The sequence below is a fragment of the Danio rerio genome, chromosome 9 (genome assembly GCF_052040795.2).
Source record: "Danio rerio strain M-AB ecotype USA chromosome 9, GRCz13ab, whole genome shotgun sequence".
Classification (NCBI taxonomy): Eukaryota; Metazoa; Chordata; class Actinopteri; order Cypriniformes; family Danionidae; genus Danio; species Danio rerio.
In genome coordinates, this window is record NC_141029.1 from 6,390,001 (window position 1) to 6,409,355 (window position 19,355).

General features: G+C 36.2%; 1 protein-coding gene and 1 long non-coding RNA gene across 4 annotated transcripts in view; both read left to right on the top strand.

Moving 5' to 3' along the window:
* Positions 1 to 19,355, top strand: part of LOC147842240 (uncharacterized) — a 1,176,585-nt gene that overhangs the window by 597,409 nt on the left and 559,821 nt on the right. The window lies entirely within an intron of this gene.
* Positions 1 to 19,355, top strand: part of st6gal2a (ST6 beta-galactosamide alpha-2,6-sialyltranferase 2a) — a 117,337-nt gene that overhangs the window by 83,866 nt on the left and 14,116 nt on the right. For all 3 annotated transcript variants that reach the window (XM_087266270.1, XM_087266269.1, NM_001159914.2), the window contains 2 exon segments: positions 12,840 to 12,937; positions 15,646 to 15,747. In XM_087266270.1, the coding sequence (XP_087122396.1) occupies positions 12,840 to 12,937; positions 15,646 to 15,747 (200 nt within the window).

The window sequence follows — 19,355 nt, forward strand, 5'->3', positions numbered from 1 at the left end:
TGATAAACTACTTATTTATTTTGTATTGCAACATTTCATAATTTGTATTTATGATGAAATAATTGCAGCCTTGGTGAGCAGAAGAAGCTTAGTTTAACATATTTAACAATCATACTGACCCCAAACTTTAGAGCACTTGTGTATAGAATATTTTATAAGTGAAAATGTGCACTTTAATTTTAACAACCCACAGACATCGTCACCGAATATAAAGCAGAGGTCAGACTTTCTCAAATATACAAAGCCTCATTTCAATTTTCAGGTTTTGTAAAAATCGATGTATTGAATTAATTATTCTATTAAAGAAACGTTGGCTAGAATTCTGCATTGTAGGCTTAAATTATAGAGAGACATAGCAGATGAACCGAGACTGCATCAGATCAATGTAAATCTTTCTTGCGAGCTGTCAGTGCGGAAATGAACAAAACAACAGGCCTAATACAACATATTATATGATTAAAATATGGAAAAATTAACAGATAGTAATTTCGGTCAATTTTCCTGACGGATAAACCGAGATCAGGCTGGATAAACAGCTCTCGGTAATATTTCAGCATGCTTTCACTTTCGCATTTACCGGTAAGAATGACATCTCGCCCGCTCATCATTCTCTCTTCATATAGCCGTATATATGGCTATTACACGATCATAATACACTGTGATATAGCCTGGGTCGTTAGTTCGTTGCATTGTTTTGTTTTCTCACTACAATCGATCCGCTCAGTAGAGCAGAGACTGTATTTGCACACAATTGACAGACAGTCGCAGCACGCAGCTCTGGCTCAATCTGTCAGTCAACAAGGTAGCAATGTACACTGGCCCGGGCGTCTCGCACGCTGGCCCCGGGCTATCAGGCAGTCCTTATTGTCGAGCCCTGAAGGTTTAAGCTCTGTTGACGGGTCTCCTGCGTCTGCACAGTTTAACAAGCACTTCAACAAGCGTGTTTTTTCCCGCTTGGCAAGCCAAGCTGACGTGACATGGGGGCGTGGCAGCATTGACGATTCTATTTTTTGATTCGATAATCGAAATCGAGCATGAATTTCGATCGATTTTCGATTAAAATCGAAATCGTGACACCCTTAATATATATATATATATATATATATATATATATATATATATATATATATATATATATATATATATATATATATATTTATTTATTTATTTATTTATATTTACGCTGTAAAAGATCTCTCTGCTGTTTTTTCTACATGGCAGGTTTTTGTTTTCATTCTGGCTTGTTGCGTAAGCGAATGGCGTATCTCTGTACACCAATAGCGTTTAGCTGCGCGTCTAGCTCTGCTTTTTGTGTGTTTAGTACCCTTTTGAAAGGGTGCCAAAAAAGTGGTTCGGTTCGGTAGGCCTTTTGACAGTGGAAATGGCCATAAAAGCGTACCAAACCAAATCGTACCTCACCACTCAGTGGAAACGGGCCATTATGCTGTGAACTTGTGTGACAAACTTAATTTGATTTATGAGGTGCTGGATGGGACACCCCCTAACCAACGGCTACTGCGATTCTTTGAAAAGGGTGGTCACATAGTGTTCTCCAGGACCTTGTTGTTAATGACAGGAGCATTCTGTGAGACGTTTGTGTTGGCACTCCTGGAAGCCTATCATTCTACATTCTTTACCAGTGCGTGGTGCACATTTTATGCTTCTGAATGTGTCATGTGACACCATAGTGAACAGAAGCCAGACAAAATTATATTTTTTTTTTACAAAAAAGTGTCAATTTAGCAGAATTCAATGTAACTATCTACAATTTATGCTCTAACGTTAAACTGAAAAATATTTTGTCAACAGAATTGAATTGATAATTAGCATTTTTATCACCTTCTATCTAAAAAAAATGACCAAATCCTTTGGAATGCAACCTGGCTAATTGCACCATACAGCTATGCTGTATGCATTACTATTGTAATAGATATATAGTGGCAATGGCAGTTTACAAACTATGTATAAATGTGACTGCCATTGATTTTCTTTACCTATTCATTTAGTCCAATGCCATTTTTGATCAGGTTGTTTTTCTTTACAACCCCTTTAAACCTGTCTTTTAAATTCAGCTTGTCTTTGTCTAAACATTTCCCATCAGTCCTGCCAACCTAGTTTGCCCTCCAGATATACTGAAGGACGAGTCAGAGAGCCAACAAAATCCACAGCGCAGCCAAGATCAGATCTGCCAGAGCTCTCAGCGAGAAGCCTGCCGCCCGCTCAGCTCTACTCAACCTCATTTTACTCAGGCTTCTTCTGTGCATTCAGATCATCTCTGCCAACACCGTGTAAACTGGGTATCTTGCCATCGTATGATCTGATATCAAGTCTGGCAATATTTGTCGAGAACATGCATACAAATCTCAACTTTTCGATTATTATATTGAATGTTACATATAAAAGAATTGGCACAAAAAGATCAATGCTTGTATGTCTCAAATGAAAACGAAGTATTAACATTTTAATTGTACTTTCTGTAAAATGTGCATTCTGTATACCAATTGGCACACCTAACGCCAAAAATACCCTTTTTTATGGATCACTATTGACTAAGCTAGAGATAAACTATATCCAGCGAACTTGTTTCTGCAGAATAAAGCCCTTCAGTCATATACAACATGCTGATAAGCCTGTCATGCTTTATTTCAGCAAAAACAACCATACTGGATGTACTTTATCCAGCTTATAACAACTTCTAGCCACAAAACATAGAAAAAGAGATGCTAAACATTGTTTTGAGCTGTAGTAGTTTATAATTCTTTAAAGCTGATTGAAACTAAACCAGCTGAGTGGACCTTATGGAGTACACAGTACAATAACCTGTGCATTATTCATTTACAAGACCTACATATTATTCGTTTACAAGTGACAAAGACAAGCCAATTTATGAGTGTGGATGAAAGTATATTGACAAGAGCATATTCACTGATGGTTAAAGTGATTTTGAAGTTCCCAGTGAGCCTGTGTTATTCAGCGGTTGTTATCTGGGATTTACATACCTTGGAATATACGGTGTTGTAATTGTGATGCAGAGCACTTGGTTTTGAGTCTAGCAGTGGTGGATTGGGACAGTATTTTCACCCGGGAATGCGTGTCTCCCGGGCACTGGGGTGATGAGAAAATGAAGAGTGTCCGAACCGAACTGTGATTTTTGTGAACCGTTACACCTCTAATATAACTATAACTATATATATATATATATATATATATATATATATATATATATATATATATATATATATATATATATATATATATATATATATATATATATATATATATATATATATATATATGTATAAATATATATATATATGTATGTATGTATGTATATATGTATATATATATATATATATATATATATATATATATATATATATATATATATATATATATATACAAACACACACACACAGTTGAAGTCAAAGTTATTAGCCTCCCTGTTTATTTTTTTCCCAATTTCTGTTTAACGGAGAGTAACTTTTTCCAACACATTTCTAAACATAGTAGTTTTAGTTACTCATCTCTAATAACAAATTTATTTTATCTTTGCCATGATGACGGTAAATAATATTCGACTAGATATTTTTCAAGACACTTCTAGACAGCCTAAAGCAGGAGTCACCAATCTCAGTCCCGGAGGGCCGGTGTCCCTCCAGGGTTTAGCTAAAACCTGCCTCAACACACCTGCCTGTTTGTTTCAAGTATACCTAGGAAGACCTTGATTAGCTTGTTTAGGTGTGTTTGATTAGGGTTGGAGTTAAAATCTGCAGGAAACCTGCCCTCCAGGAATAAGTTTGATGACCCCTGGCTTAAAGTGACATTTAAAGGCTTAACTAGGTTAATTTGGTTAACTAGGCAGGTTAGGGTAATTAGGCAAGTTATTGTATAACGATAGTTTGTTCTGTTGCAAATTGAAAAAAAAAATAGCTTAAAGGGGCTAATATTTTTTTCCTTTAAAGGGTGTTAAAAAAACAACAAACTAAAAACTGCTTTTATTTTAGCTGAAATTAAACAAATAAGACTTTATCCAGAGGAAAAAATATTATCAGACATACTGTGAAAATTTTCTTGGGGGAAACCAGAGCACCCGGAGGAAACCCACGCGAACACAGGGAGATCATGCAAACTTCACACAGAAACGTCAACTGAGCCGAGGATCGAACCAGCGACCCAGCTACCTTCTTGCTGTGAGGCGACAGCACTACCTACTGCGCCACTGCGTCCCCTATCAGAATTCAGTTGCTAAATAATTGTCTGCCATCCATTTGTTAATGGAGACTAAACAATCCTGCAAGAGAGACAGTTTGACAGTAAATAAAATAAAATATTAATAGTAAAACAAATGCTGGATAAGTTAGCGGTTCATTCCACTGTGGTGACCCCTGGTTAGTAAAGAGACTAAGCAGAAAAGAAAATAAGTGAATGAATTTTAATATTCACACCAACAGTCCATTTCATGCACTTGTCAGGTGTAATTTCATTTACATGTCCCAACATTTACCAAACTCCAAGACATCACAAGATTTTGCAATGCACTGCAGTTTCACGATTGCATCCGGTATAATTAAAAACACTTTTCAGTAATCAAGTCTGTAGTTTCCCTTGAAGTTTTGCTAGGGAAATGTGAGTGTGTTAGTAACAATGTACTTTGTGGTTTATTGACTTTATTATGCAATGCAGAAGTGAACTCCATTCTGCCATTATTTTACGACTTCCGCCCATAGGAATTCAGACTATAACAATAAACACGGATAAACATTCAAGTTTATGACAATACGTACACGAAAATTAAGGATAACTTTGCAACATCAATAAGCATTAACAAGCTAAATATCAATGGAAGTAAATGAAACCGGAAGTCTCTAGCTAATAAGATGCCAAGGTCTGCGTCTGCTTGTACTATACATGAAAGATTAAGGTCAAAAACATTGGTTGTATCCAGGTATAAGCACAGATATTCCAGATTTGATGCACATTATCGCTACTATCATGTGCAGTGCTGTTTAATCTCTGAGTTGTTACTTGTTTTTTTGGCTCTAAATGCGTCTACCATCCTAGTCTCAGACGGAACGCCTCCACACGCCCACAGTCCGCTTGCTGAATGTCTGATGCTTTATTGCTCACCAAAATGGAGAGCATTTTCTTTCTTCAGACTCTAATCTGATGGACTTTCTTCACTCGGTGTCCAGCAGTAAGAACGTACAGGCTGTTTTAGCAGTCAGCAGGCAGCGTTTTAGTGGTTCTGGGTAATCCAGGAGAAACAAAATGCATAGGATGTGACTGAAATAATATCCACATTTTAAAGCGAAAACAGTGTTATTTTACTTCCCAGGTTGGCAGATTAATTTACTTGTTTTAAGGAAAAACTCAATTTTGACTTTTACTTTAAGACTTTTTAGATATTTGGACTAGAAACGAGAGACAGCAAAGTTAATAAAAGCATAGTTTGCATTGTGATTATGCAATTTCTGCACCTGAATTCTGTTAAGACTGCCCAGAAAACCACCAATTAGTATTCAAATTACAATAATTATCTCAGAAAAAAAACAATAAGGCAACATAAGATTTTTCCAATTTAAAAATTGCTCTAATGCTGTATAACAGATATGTTTTTAGGACAGAAAAATTAAACATTAATTTTTCCTCTAAATTAAGCCTGGCAGGATTTTAGCTGTATATAAACTAATATTTACGCAGAATTCCTTTTAAACGGTGTGGCATCTGTGAAGAAGCATAATAAAAATGGAAACTTGTATGATAAACATTTCAAATTCTTTACATGTTTTTGCTTTACTATTTTTAGCCAGCTTCAAGTTGAAATGACTAGAAAAGTTCAGTTGATGTAACAATCTTAAGTTAAACTTTAAAACTAAACATACTTTTTGACATAAGTTAAAATAACATAAACATTTATTTGTTTTCTTGAATTTGTGTCATATTTTTACACTGTAATACATGGAATTAATGCATTTTGTTTAAAGAATTGTTTTGTGTATGATTTTTCCGTTTGAAAGAAGTAAATCAAATGCAATTAATAAATACACAAAACATAATGCAAGCTATAATAAACTCGAAGGCTCCCAGAAATATATTGTTGTTGTTGTTGTTTATAGTCGATTTGATATATAATCACTATTTTCAGCATTATTGTGTAGTCCTATAAGCACACAAGACCTGGAGCATTCAAATGAAATTGCCTTTTAAATCACAACCTCTACTCTTATCAGGAAAATCATAATTATGTTTTATTTTCCTGAATTGTGCAGCCTCTTGGCAGCCAGTGTCTGTAAAATGGTTTGAATTTATTACCCATAAATGGTCAGAAAGCACGGTCACAGTTTCTAGTATTTGCTGTATAAATTCAGACTCTTGTGCCATCATTTGGTGTATATTGTAGTATAGTTGTAGTATAGTTGAGTGGAATAATAATGATGCTTCAGTTAGCCTTTTCTGTTAAATGCCAGCATATTTTATTTTATTATTTTAATTATTATTTTCCAGAAAAGTTGTTGGCTATACATGGACATATGCTGGCTAAATGTTTAGCATTCTAAAATTTGGTCTTCATCTGCCACCTAGTGGTAGTTCAGTGTGTATCCTGAAGGCACGTAAGCATAGTACACAAAGTGTCTGTGATATGACAGACTGCTGTTGAAAAATCAGAGTGACCATTTACTGTGGACTAGTGGCTTGCTATCAAGCTATTGTTACTTCATTGGCTGTTTAATAGTACTTATAAATATATTGTGCATTATCTTATTCTACATCCCCTAACCCTACCTAATACCTAAACCTAACTTCCTTTAAAAGTTAATGGTTTTGACCAGAAAGGACCAGGGGGCGGGGGGGCAAGTCGGAGCACTCACTCTGGTCCCCCTGCCCCTGCGATTAGTTGGGGAAATTCCAAATCAAACCAAAACAATATCTGTCTGTCTGTCTGTCTGTCTATCTGTCTATCTGTCTGTCTATCATTTATTTATTTTTTGTGTGTTTGTCTGTCTGTCTGTTTATTTTTATTTTATTATTTCCCCTCCTTCTATTATCTCTGAAGATTGATGTCCCTGTCAGAAAAGAAAGGACATGCTCAATGTCAGGCTCAGATGTACTGCACTGGAAATATTGCTGGTTGATGAAGGCCAATAAACGGCCTGTCAGCTGAAGGAGAGATGGATGAGGAACAAGGGTTTCCTTCAGAGACTCAGTCACTGTCAAGTCACATCCGAGGGGAAACACTGTTCTTCCTCTACTGTCTAGATTGCATTCATGTGAATGTGTTTTGTTTAAATACTGCAAACAGTACTCTCTTTATCCACTAGAGAGCACTGCTGGATTAGATGAGATCATTGTGATCCTGTGTGGGTGTGTGTTTGTGTGTGTGTGGGTTGGTTGGATGTTGAAATAGCTTAAACAGTGTTGTGATTTGGCACTAATAAAAACAGCTAAATGAATACATTTAAATAAGCTTTAATTTTCATAATTGAATATATTGTAATTGTAAAGCCTAATGGTAAAATATCTGTTTTGTTATCAGTACAAGGAGTAAATTCATGTGTTATTTGTATTGTTTTAACTTTAAGTTTAGTACTTAAATTAATCAATTTAATTTAGCCATTTTTAAAGGTATACATTATCAAATATATCAATACATATATTTTTATTGTGCATTATTTTTATGTAACTCTTTTATTTTAATACTGCTGTGCTGTTGTTGTTGTCATATATAAAATTGTAAACATTTATTAGGTTCATTTTAATGATAAAAACTGTGCCTGTATTATATTATTAGAATGATTTAATTTAAATAATATAAACAATATTAGCAACAACAGCAACCTTGTCTTCATTTTATTTTAATACAATTTCAATTTCTAAATAGATTAGTCTATTTCTATCTTTCATTATATATTTGAGAAGTTGCATTTTATGAAATACGTAAATACTTACTTTTTTACATACCATTTTTGTTTGTTTGCTTGTTTTGTTTGTTTTTAAATGGCACCTATTTTCCCCTTTTTTACAAGATGTAAGGGTAAGGGTGCTTTCACATCTGTAATTTGTTTCATTTGGTCAGGACCAAGGGCAATAAATGATACATTGTAGCATTTTCTGTCGTCTTTGAGGTCGTTTTAACAACACACTGCTGGCTTTGGTCCGAACCAGATGAAAAGAACCAAAATGCAGTCATCTGACAAAATCCACATCACTCATTGGCTAGATGTTGTTGAACGTCGTTCCTAAACTGCTGTTCAATTGGTCCTCCTCACCCCGCTTTGCAGTTCGAGCACGACAACATCACCCCCTTAACCCCCCCTATCCCCACCCCACTTAAATGCTAATGAGCTCGTTCTCCCCATCCACCGCTCCAGCTAACATGTTCACTTCTCATCATGCGTTATGTTAAATAAACAGCAGTCAGTGATAGGGAGAGACATGGATGAAGCTGAAATACAGCTCACTAGTCAAAAATACCAAGTTTATTTCATGTGTTTGTGATGGAGTTTATTCAAGCCTTTCTGACATGATGAATTACACACATGCCATTTGCAGTACAAACACACACACACAAATATAAATGTGCCTTTTTTCTGATACCATGCGATTATATACCATGATGATTATAGTGGTTAAGAATTACATGGCAATTTTACTGTCTTTATTGCAAACAGGCTCTGTTTTAAAAATGTTATAAAATTTAAAATCACAGAGTTGGAACAAATATTTTAATCCCAGTTAATTTGCAAAAGAAATGTTCTGTAATCATGTGTTTACATGTTGTTATTATAGAAATATAGCGCCTGTCAATCAATTTGGTGGACTAGGAACCGCACTCCTACGCTACGTTGCAGTGGCCCTCAAAATCACTGTGATTTGGATTAAATATTAACATCAGGGAACTTTTAAAGAGATTAGTTGTGTTTCTATCACTCCAATAGGACAGTGGACACACGGTTCTGTCTAAACAGCTTACAAAATTTGTATTGCTTTTCTTTATTTACAAGTAGCAGAGTATTTACAGCTAATGTATAGTCTATTTCTGTCCATTTGCATCCCGTACCTTTGTGCCACCTGGCGGCATAGTCGCAAAATGTGGTCATACCTTTTGTTTTAAGCGGCGGCGGTAGATTGTGTGGCGGTAATGGCCACATTGAACTCTCACCTACTGTAGGTATCCTTTAAGTAAAGTTGATTCAAAAGTGTGGGTTTTAAAGCTTGGAAACATTGTTTTAAGGCATTTGTGGAACTTAAAGGGATAGTGCACCCAAAATCAAGATTCAGTCATCATTTACTCACCCTTCACTTGTTTTGTCTACTGTTGAACACAAAAGAAGATATTTTGAAAAATGTTGAAAAATAGTAGCTATAGTATTTGGTTCCATATTATTTGTTTTTTCCTATTTTAGATGTCAGTGGTTACTGACTTTCGGCTTTTTTAACATCAAATTTTGTGTCAACATCAACAGTGAAAACTAATAAAGGTTTGAAAGCAGTAGTGTTTTTATTTTTATTTTGAGGGGAACTTAATGGCAGTGTTTAGGCAGTGTTTCTCAAAGCTGTTGCTAAAGGCACACCAACAGTACACATTTTCAACCTCTCCCTATTCAAACACACCTCAATCAACTCATCAGAACATTAAACGAGACTCCAAAACCTGAAATTAATGGGTCAGATAAAGGAAATGTGTACTGTTGATGTGCCTAAAGCAGGGGTCTTCAAAGTGTGAGGCGCGCCTCCCCTGGGGGGCGCCAGAGCATGTCAGGGGAGGCGCGGGAAAAAATATAATATAATAAAAATATAATTATTATGTTTAATTATTGTATGTATTTTTTTTATTATATTTAAACGTTTTAATTAAACAAAGCAAAAAAAATAATACGTCAAATGTAAGAAAACCTTTTATACCCAGAAGGCCATAGCTGTGAATTCGCTTCTGTTTGGCAAGCCTGCCAATACAGGTATATGCCTGCTAATACAATGGGTCGGTTTCTGAGACCCCCCGATTCAAAGCTGTAATGAAGTTCACGGCCCTTTGGCCGCCGGGAAGAAGGAGGCGGAGAACCGACGCAGTTTTAAAATGATTTATTAATAACAGTGACGGCAGCTCCTCACGGAGGCTGCCGTCTAAACCAAAACAAACGGACGGCAGCTCTTCCTACGGCTCTCGGCCACACCCCCTCGCCACAAAAGCCTTCAAGTTCAGGGTTTAAACCCAAAAGACGACGATATGATGATCAGTATTTGAGTTTAGGATTTACGTGGACAGGACCAGCTGATGAACCACGACCTTTATGTGTGGTTTGTCAAAATATTTTGGCTAATGACAGCATGAGACCCACTAAACTTCGACTGTTCGACTGTTTTGACTGGGATGGCCAGTTCTTGGATCTGTTTTATTCATATTGAACCATCATCCTAGTTTTAAAAACGTTATATTAAAATACTTGTTATTACTCTGTAAATAATTGCACTTTCATGCAAATGATGATAAAAGTGAGTTAACAGTCTGACATCTGTCTGTGTCTTTATATATACTGTATATATGTATATATATATATATATATATATATATATATATATACATATATATATATATATATATATATATATATATATATATGTGTGTGTGTGTCTGTGTGTGTGTGTGTGCGTGCGTGCGTGCGTGTTTGGGAGGAGGGGGCGCCAATGGATAAGTTGTTTCAAAAGGGAGGCCCACTGTCTTAGACTTTAAAAAACCTTGGCCTAAAGGATCTTAAAATCTATTTTAAGAGAACAATCCCGTTAAGAAAAGTGTGCACAAAAATCCTTTCGGCTTGTTCCAATGGCCTGATGTGGAGTGAATAACGCCCAAAATGAAGACTTTTATTTCTTCCCAATTGCTATTGATTGTCACCTGCTCACATAATGAGATGTGACGTCCCAAGTTTGAATAGGTGGAATTGTGAGTGACATTTAAGAGCCACAGTGGAGGCCGGCTCTCATTTTTCTATGAACTCACCATGACCTTTAAAGTCACTCAATCACACGGCAGATTAAATGGAAGATATCCAATCAATAAAAACCATCCAGAGGTGAACTCCGTAATAAATGACATCTAACTTTGTACTCTGTTAAACAAGCTGCTCGTGCAGTCCCTGACATCAGATTACAGGCTTGAACAGAGTGAGGAACGTGTTTACCAGACCTCTGCAATCTTTCTGATTACTGACATACTGACACGTCCTCACGATTCCACCACCACACTCCTATGCATGTACAGGAGATTAAAATAATAACCTAATTTCCTCAACTTAAGCATTTTTACAAGGCATAGTTTAAATTTTTTCTTCATTTACTTGTTCCATACATTCAAATTATTTTGACTTATTGTTCAAATTTCTTATTTAAAATGAACTGAAACAACACAATTCATTAGATTTTTGTTCAATCCACACTGTAAATGTCACACCCAGTCTCCCGCGTATGTTTACTTTTCATCATGTGACACTCACCATGTGCTCCTTTGTTCTGTTATCCCGCCATGTCATTATGTTCATCACCTCCACCTGTGTCTCAACCCTGTATGTAATCGGTTCATCATCTCCTGTGTATTTAAGTCCCTGTATTCAGTTAGTTCCTTGTCCGATATTCTTGCTAAGTTGATGTTTGTCTTCACCCCATGTTCTTCCTGTGTCCGTTCATGTAAGTGTATTGATAATAAATATACGTGTTTGAACCAGGCGTTACAGTAAAGAAAACATGTTATTTTGCATTTTTTTTTTGTTGTTGTTGTTTTTTTTCAGCAGCTGGGTTGCCTAAAAAAACTAAACAAAACAAAATATTAGGCAGTAAATTACAGAAATTTACTGTAAAATAATGAACGTTACGTTACATAAATTTCCTTAAAGGTTCACAAGACCCTAGAGTACTTTTTTTGAGATTTTAACAGATTTGTGTGTGTTGACCCTCAGGTAAGACAATCTTCGCACCTGTTAGCTTTAATTGTCGGAAAAACTGGCTAATTTTGAGCTTTTGTCAGCTAAATTCAGCTTCCGGGTTTAAAATGATTTTTGTGGCGGGATCAAAATTGCCGACGTAGCGCAAAACTGCAAGTGCAATGATAAGTTTGAATAGGTGGTTTGAATAAAAACAAGTTTGAATCGGTTTCTCATTATTATTCATAGCTGAGTTTTCTTATCCTATGAGAGGAGCCTGCTTCTTAATTATTCATGACTGCACATGATTTAGTCATTATTTGGGTAACACACATATTCTGAATGTTCAATATTATTTGAAGTATGTGGCTAAGAAATAGCTATTAACTTCTTTTTTGTTTTTCCTGGTGGGGTCAGTAAAAGGCACGGCAAGTAAAAACCTAGAAAAAAATCCGTAGCGTTGAACCCTGCAATGTGTGCACCAAATTGAGATGGTGCCATTTTCTGGGTGAAAAAAAAAAAAGTTTGTTTGAAGTTTTTCAGCAACAGATGAAACAGACTTTTTGGGCAAGTTTATTTTGGCTCCTAAACGCATTTGAGTTACCTTTTGAGTTGTGGGAATTACGCAATCATGCAATTTCATGAGCAATTTTTTTCTCCCCGATTAGTTTCGGAGGGCTGTGACCTGTGACATGTTTCACATATGGCGGTTCCCTTTTTAGGAGATTGTCACCCTCATGTTGTTGCATGTCATTTTTTTTAAATGCATTAAGAAATCTTTTTAATCCAAAAGAGTCCATTTGGATTGCTGAACTGCTGTTGTTTTGCTGAAGATGGGCAGGAGGGAAACGCTTTTGTTGATGGCACTTTAAATGGAGATCAGTGTGACGCGCCACACGATTAAAGCTCTAATTTCTGTCATTCCAGACTCCCATGATGCAGTGCTGCGGTTTAATACAGCTCCTACTGTGGGTTATGAAAGAGACGTTGGGAATAAAACCACCATACGCATCATCAACTCTCAGGTGAGCCACGTTTGAAGTTTTCTTGCTAGTTCTCTGTGAAAGCAGCCATAGAATTAAAGCTGATCTCTTTGGAATAGCCTCTGGCTCGTCCTCTGGCTGTTTGTTTTTTTAGATGGATTTGAGTGATCTAGTGGAAACAAACACTCTCTCTCTCTCTCACACACACACACACACACATACCTTGCTGACAGAGACCACTGCGATGAGTCCTTTGTCACTTTTAAGACAAGAGACTGCTGGTGATTAGAGTGAAAATGATCTAGTAGTTATGATTTCCCCAGATGAATCTTGACATTTTCTTAAAAAAAAAAATGTTCTTTAAATATTTTTATGAGGCGTTATTTCATTAAATTAGATTAGATTAGATTCAACTTAATTGTCATTACACATGTACAAGTACAAGGCAACAAAATGCAGTTTAGGTCTTACCAGCAGTGCAATAGCAGCAAGCGCAGGATACAGGTATAAGTTATAAAGTGCAGTTGTAGAAAAACTATGGTGATATTTACAGATGGATGTAGTATGTACATTATATACAGGTTGGATCAGCTATTAACAGAGATTTACAATAAATGAATATATGTACAGATTGCTATTATTAATCAGAAGTGTGCAGATAGATAAACATAATTACAAATGTATATGTACAGTGGGTGTGTACATAACTACAAATGTCCTCGTGCAGTGGGCATGTACAGTTCAAATAAATGAATCAGTGCAATTTTTAAATGTGCAAATGTTAAATAGTGCAGTGATTTGTGTTGAGTATAAGGCGTACTCACACTATGTACAGGTACTTTGAACCAGTCCAAAGCACGCTTGTCCCCCACTCCCGTCTCCCCCGACGGGCCACACTCATATTACATTCGGGCCTGGGCATGCTTACTTCATCGACGATGCACTGTTCAGCTCTCCGCTTCACACAGACACATAAAAACACACCAAACTGCAGCCCCTGCACACGTGCTAAACTACAACTTGTTGGGCTGTTTTGAATCTAAAATGATTATTTGCTAATCTCAACGCGTTGCTTGCCATGTGTTGTTAATGTAAGATTGTATTCAGTCTGATTGAAAAACTACTCAATTACAGTAATTTAAGTATTTGTAATAAGTTACTTTACACCACTGCCAATTAGTTCATCATTTGCTTGTGTTTTTAAGGCCTTTGACTGTGTAAGCATGTATGCCACTTTAAAGAATTTAGGCACAAGAAATTATGTTTGTAAGAAAGATTATATTTTGTAAAGAGACATGATACACTGTTTTACAATTGATCATTCAAGTTGTGCCTGAACATTTTAAATGCATACTTATATTTTTCTTTTACAACCTTTATATGCAACAAAAGGCAACGCATATAACCGATTCTATGTCATAAATGTAAAGTTTCTGAATCTACACCTGAGAAAAATGCTAATTATAGTAAAACATTTCAGATGGCACTTAGGTTTTTGCATGTGATCTCTTAATTTGCTTCATTTGTATCTTTACTCCACTGTATTTATCAATGCTTGTGATTGGCTTATTATATTTTATGCAAATGCACTGCACTTCAAAATCATCATAATAAATCTAATGTTAATGTCAGAAGTCTAAAAAATAGTCAAGTCTAAAAGAACAGTCAATAACATAATAGGCAGAAAAACGAAACGTTGCAATGTGCGCTGTTCAATACTCAAAAGTGTTTCTTTTTCCTTATACTTTTTTAAATGACAGAAAGCCCAAAATTCACAAAATGGACATGTACTTAAAAACAAAACAAAAAAAAAAACACCTGCAGTGTCTCGATTTAACAAATGAATGGATCTCTGGGTATAAAACTGATGCTTATTAGCTAATTACAATGTAGCTTTTGAGAAAAAGTTGGGAAATAAAGAAATGCCATTTACTCACCCACGTCTGTTTCAAACCCATTCTGTTGTACACAAAAGGACCTGTGTCTGTGTGCTGGTGTGCTGGCAGGCTCCGAAAAAAAAAAAAGATTCTTCATAAAGACACAATGAAAATGGTCTAAACGATTCATGTGCAATATTCAGGCAGTGTTGGAGATAATTAAGTAATTAAGTACTGTAATTCTTTCTGTCTCTCTCACACACAGAGCATGATGGCTGCAGAACAGTCAAATATAAACCCAATCAGAGTATTGTTAACCTCTTTTGTTCATGGGATTAGGCTAAAGGCTAAACTATATTTAAAATTGACTAAAGAGACAGATCAAGATGCATCATGTTGTATTTTTAAACAAAACAAAAGTAAACAAAAGTTGTTGCTTATCAGACATAGCTGGATGCATATTAATGATCTCAGAGCTACATATGAGGCTGTGTTCTCTTGATGTGACCGCTCGTCAGGTACAAATACGTGTGTGTGTGTGTGTGTGTGTGTGTGTGTGTGTGTGTGTGTGTGTGTGTGTGTGTGTGTGTGTGTGTGTGTGTGTGTGTGTGTGTGTATATATATATATATATATATATATATATATATATATATATATATATATATATATATATATGTATGTGTATATATATATATATATATGTATGTGTATATATATATATATATATATATATATATATATATATATATATATATATGTGTGTGTATTTTTTTTCTGGCTACCCAATGAACTTGTTACTCCTGAGTTTTGTGTTTTTATTTCCCTTTTCTGTTTGTCTTCTCAGTATAACTTGTTGTCTGCTTTGTGTGCAGATCCTGGCGAATCCCATGCATAGGTTCAACAGAAGCTCATTGTATAAAAATGTAACGCTGGTGGCGTGGGACCCTGCACCGTACACCCTCAACCTGCACAAAGTGAGTACAAAACTGTTTGTTCATTAGTTATCTACAACATTTATTGTGTTTAAGCATATATAAGATTCTGACAACCTGATAACCTTGGATAAAAATATAACTGTTTCACGGTGTTGTGATTATAGCTTTAAAATATGTTTTTCGACAACTTCTTTGCATATTAAACACAATATATTTCATTTTAAGAAACTTTTCAAATATTTTGAAACCGTAAACTTGCCAGTGTAACCCTGCCAGTCCTACGCCACCCAACCCGCTCCGAGCTGGTATCGAACTGGCAACCTTCCGCATGGGAGTTGGGTGCTCTACCAAGGAGGCTAAAGACCATGGCCTCTAGCGTCTGTCGCTAGAGCACCTTTAGAGGTCAGAGGAGTGAGGTTTACCTGCACAGCACACACTAGCTGGCCTCCGTTACACTCACCCCCTAAACCTCACTCCCATCTGGGTCACGGCACCAATGTAACCCTGCCGGTCCTACGCCACCCAACCCGTTTCGAGCTGGTATCGAACCGGCAACCTTCTGCATGGGAGTTGGGTGCTCTACCAAGGAGGCTAAAGACCATGGCCATAGCACCTTTAGAGGTCAGAGGAGTGAGGTTTACCTGCACAGCACACACTAGCTGGCCTCCGTTACACCAGGTTAAATAATTCAGTAGTCTTCATTAGTTTCAAAAACACAGATTTCTTTACGACTTGAATAGGCATCTCCTGAGAGCTTTCTTTTCTTTGGATATAAAGTAACTGCACTGTTCAGGTTTATAGCATGCTGAATGTTGGTGTATACAAGGTTTGTTTTTCAGATGTTTGCTGAATCATAGGCTGCGCAGAAGCTTTTGATGTGGACATACTGTTGCTCTAAAAAACAAAACGAAATAAAATATTCATACAAACTGTAGTCTGTTAACAAATCCCTGTAGAATTTACAGTAACCTACTGGCAGCAGTTCACCAGATACTGACTGTAAATCAATTACAGCAAAATGAATTTACATTTAAAGCACAATTTCTATTGTTATTCTATTTTTATGTTTATATATTGTATTATATATTGTACTTTATTTAATAATAAAAATAATACTTTTTATTTACGCTTTTCTAAGACCCAAAAAGCTTACAAGAAAGTAAAAACAACAAAGCACAGTAAAAAATTAAAACACAGTAAGAATAAAAGAGATATCACAAATTAAAAAAAGCAGTCCTTTAAAGATGAGTTTTAAGGAGCTTTATAACAGTCCAAGGAACCATCAGTCCTAATGTTTGTGGGAAGAGCGTTCTACAGGTTGAGTGCACGGAAAGAGAACGCCCTACCTCCCATGGTGCTGAGTGTGCACGAGGCTGAAACAGCGTAGGACCCAAGGCAGAGCGTAGACAGCGAGAGGCAGAGGAAATAGATATCAAATCACAAATGTCACCCGGAGCAGAACCATGAACAGCTTTATATGTTAAAATCAATGTCTTCTGTACAGAAGCTGATCTGGGATCAGTTTATTGTACGGAACGCGTCTGTCAGTCAGCGCTTATGCATGCATTCACTGGTTCAGAGGAAGCATGTGAAAGGTGACGGTCGATCTTTAATGTAAAGAAAGTGAAAGCAGACATTTTAATACTAATTTCAAGAGTTCACACTTAGCTGATGATTGATGATAAAGCTAGTTTGGCGTGCTGTCCCGAGAGAGAGCCCTGAGCTTATAAGATCCTCGAGCCCGTGGCTCCCTCCTGTTGCAAATCGAGAGGGGAGTTTTAGCTCGGGTAGATCTCGATGACTCCCCCTCTTGTTTATTGTATATTGGTTATATTTTGGATTAATTGTTAGGGTGCTTGTTTTTGAACTGTGGGAGGAAACCGGAGGACCCGGGGAAAACCCACGCAACCACGGGGAGAACGAGCAAACTCCGCACAGAAATGCGGTCTGGTTCGGAAAGGAATTAAACCTGGGGCATTCTTGCTGTGAGGTAACATCGCTAATCGCTGGCCACTGTGACGCCCGTTTGAAAGGTGGGAAAGTAGGGTTGGGTGGGGGGGGGTTTCTTTGAGACGAAGATATTGATATGAGAAAAGTCTGGTTATTTATAGTGAGTTAAGGATCGTCTGATAGGATAAGCAGTTATTAGCTAAAGTTGGAACAGCTGTGAACAATCATAAGCACGTGATCCTCTCGAAATTTGTTTATGAATAAACTTCACTTCAGCGTGCTTTCAAGATTAAAAATATATCAGAAATATTGAAAAATAATTAATGATAGGATGATAGTGGGATAGAATGGTAAAATATGGGAGAATTTTGGCAAAAATGTGAGTGTGTACATGAATGAAGTGAACAGGAAGTGTTTGTGGAGAATACTTTGATCAGAAGTTTGGCCAATGAATTACGACATATTTTTCACAGCCTCCTTTGCTTAGTAGAGATCACTGTAAGATGGTCATCTCAGGCTTGACAGAAAAGATCATTGACGTGTCACTGATGTGATCGATAGACCCAAGATTGCATATTGCAGACTTGACAATGGTGTCCTTTTCACAGCAAGTCTTTAGAGGGGTAAAAAAGTGTCGGGGCATGTGGAGTTCAGAACAGCTTTCAAATATATTTACAATAAAGGGCTGTTTCTGCTGGCGGTGAAATGGAGAAAATGGACAGAAGGTCAATGAATGTGTCTCTGCACAAGGTTGGTGCTTAACTCCACTCGATTTATATGTCTTTTTCAACCCTTTTCCCATCTCCGATGTGCGCTTTTATTTTCCTCGTCAATTCAAGAATTCAATAATGCCTCATGACCTGCGTGAGTGCTGCTGCGGAGGGTTTCCGGAACACTGTGTATCGAAACTGCAGTGAACTCCACTAACCTCCTTGGCTTCTTGTTTATGAGGAACAGAAGTACAATATGTTCAAGCGTAATTAATTTAAGGTTCAATTTAGTGAGCGCTACAAATTATGCATTTGAATGATAAACAGTTTGCTGTGGCTAATTTGCTAAAAGTAGTTGTAATATCACAGCAATAGAGTTACAGTAGAATAATTAAAGTAATTATGTATTTCTGCACTATTTTGTCGCACTATTATATCTTTCTTTTCTTTTTCATTTATATAAAACCTGTTAACACATTTTAATATGTTTTTTATAAATTTTTATTATTGTTTTTGTTTCTTATACTTGTTTCTTTTATTTATGTAAAGCACATTGAATTACCACTGTGTGACCTAGATAGATCTATCTATCTATCTATCTATCTATCTATCTATCTATCTATCTATCTATCTATCTATCTATCTATCTATCTATCTATCTATCTATCTATCTATCTATCTATCTATCTATCTATCTATCTATCTATCTATCTATCTATCTATCTACAGTTGAAGTCAGAATTATTAGCCCCCCTGTTTATTTTTTCCCCTAATTTCTGTTTTACAGTAAGCAGATTTTTTTTCAACACATTTCTGAACATAATAATAATCTATACAGCTTAAAGTGACATTAAAGGCTTAACTAGGTTAATTGGGTTTACTAGGCAGGTTAGGGTAATTAAGTTATTGTATAATGATGGTTTGTTCTGTAGAATATCGGAAAAATATATAAAGCTTAAAGGGGCTAAAAATTTTGATCTAAAAATG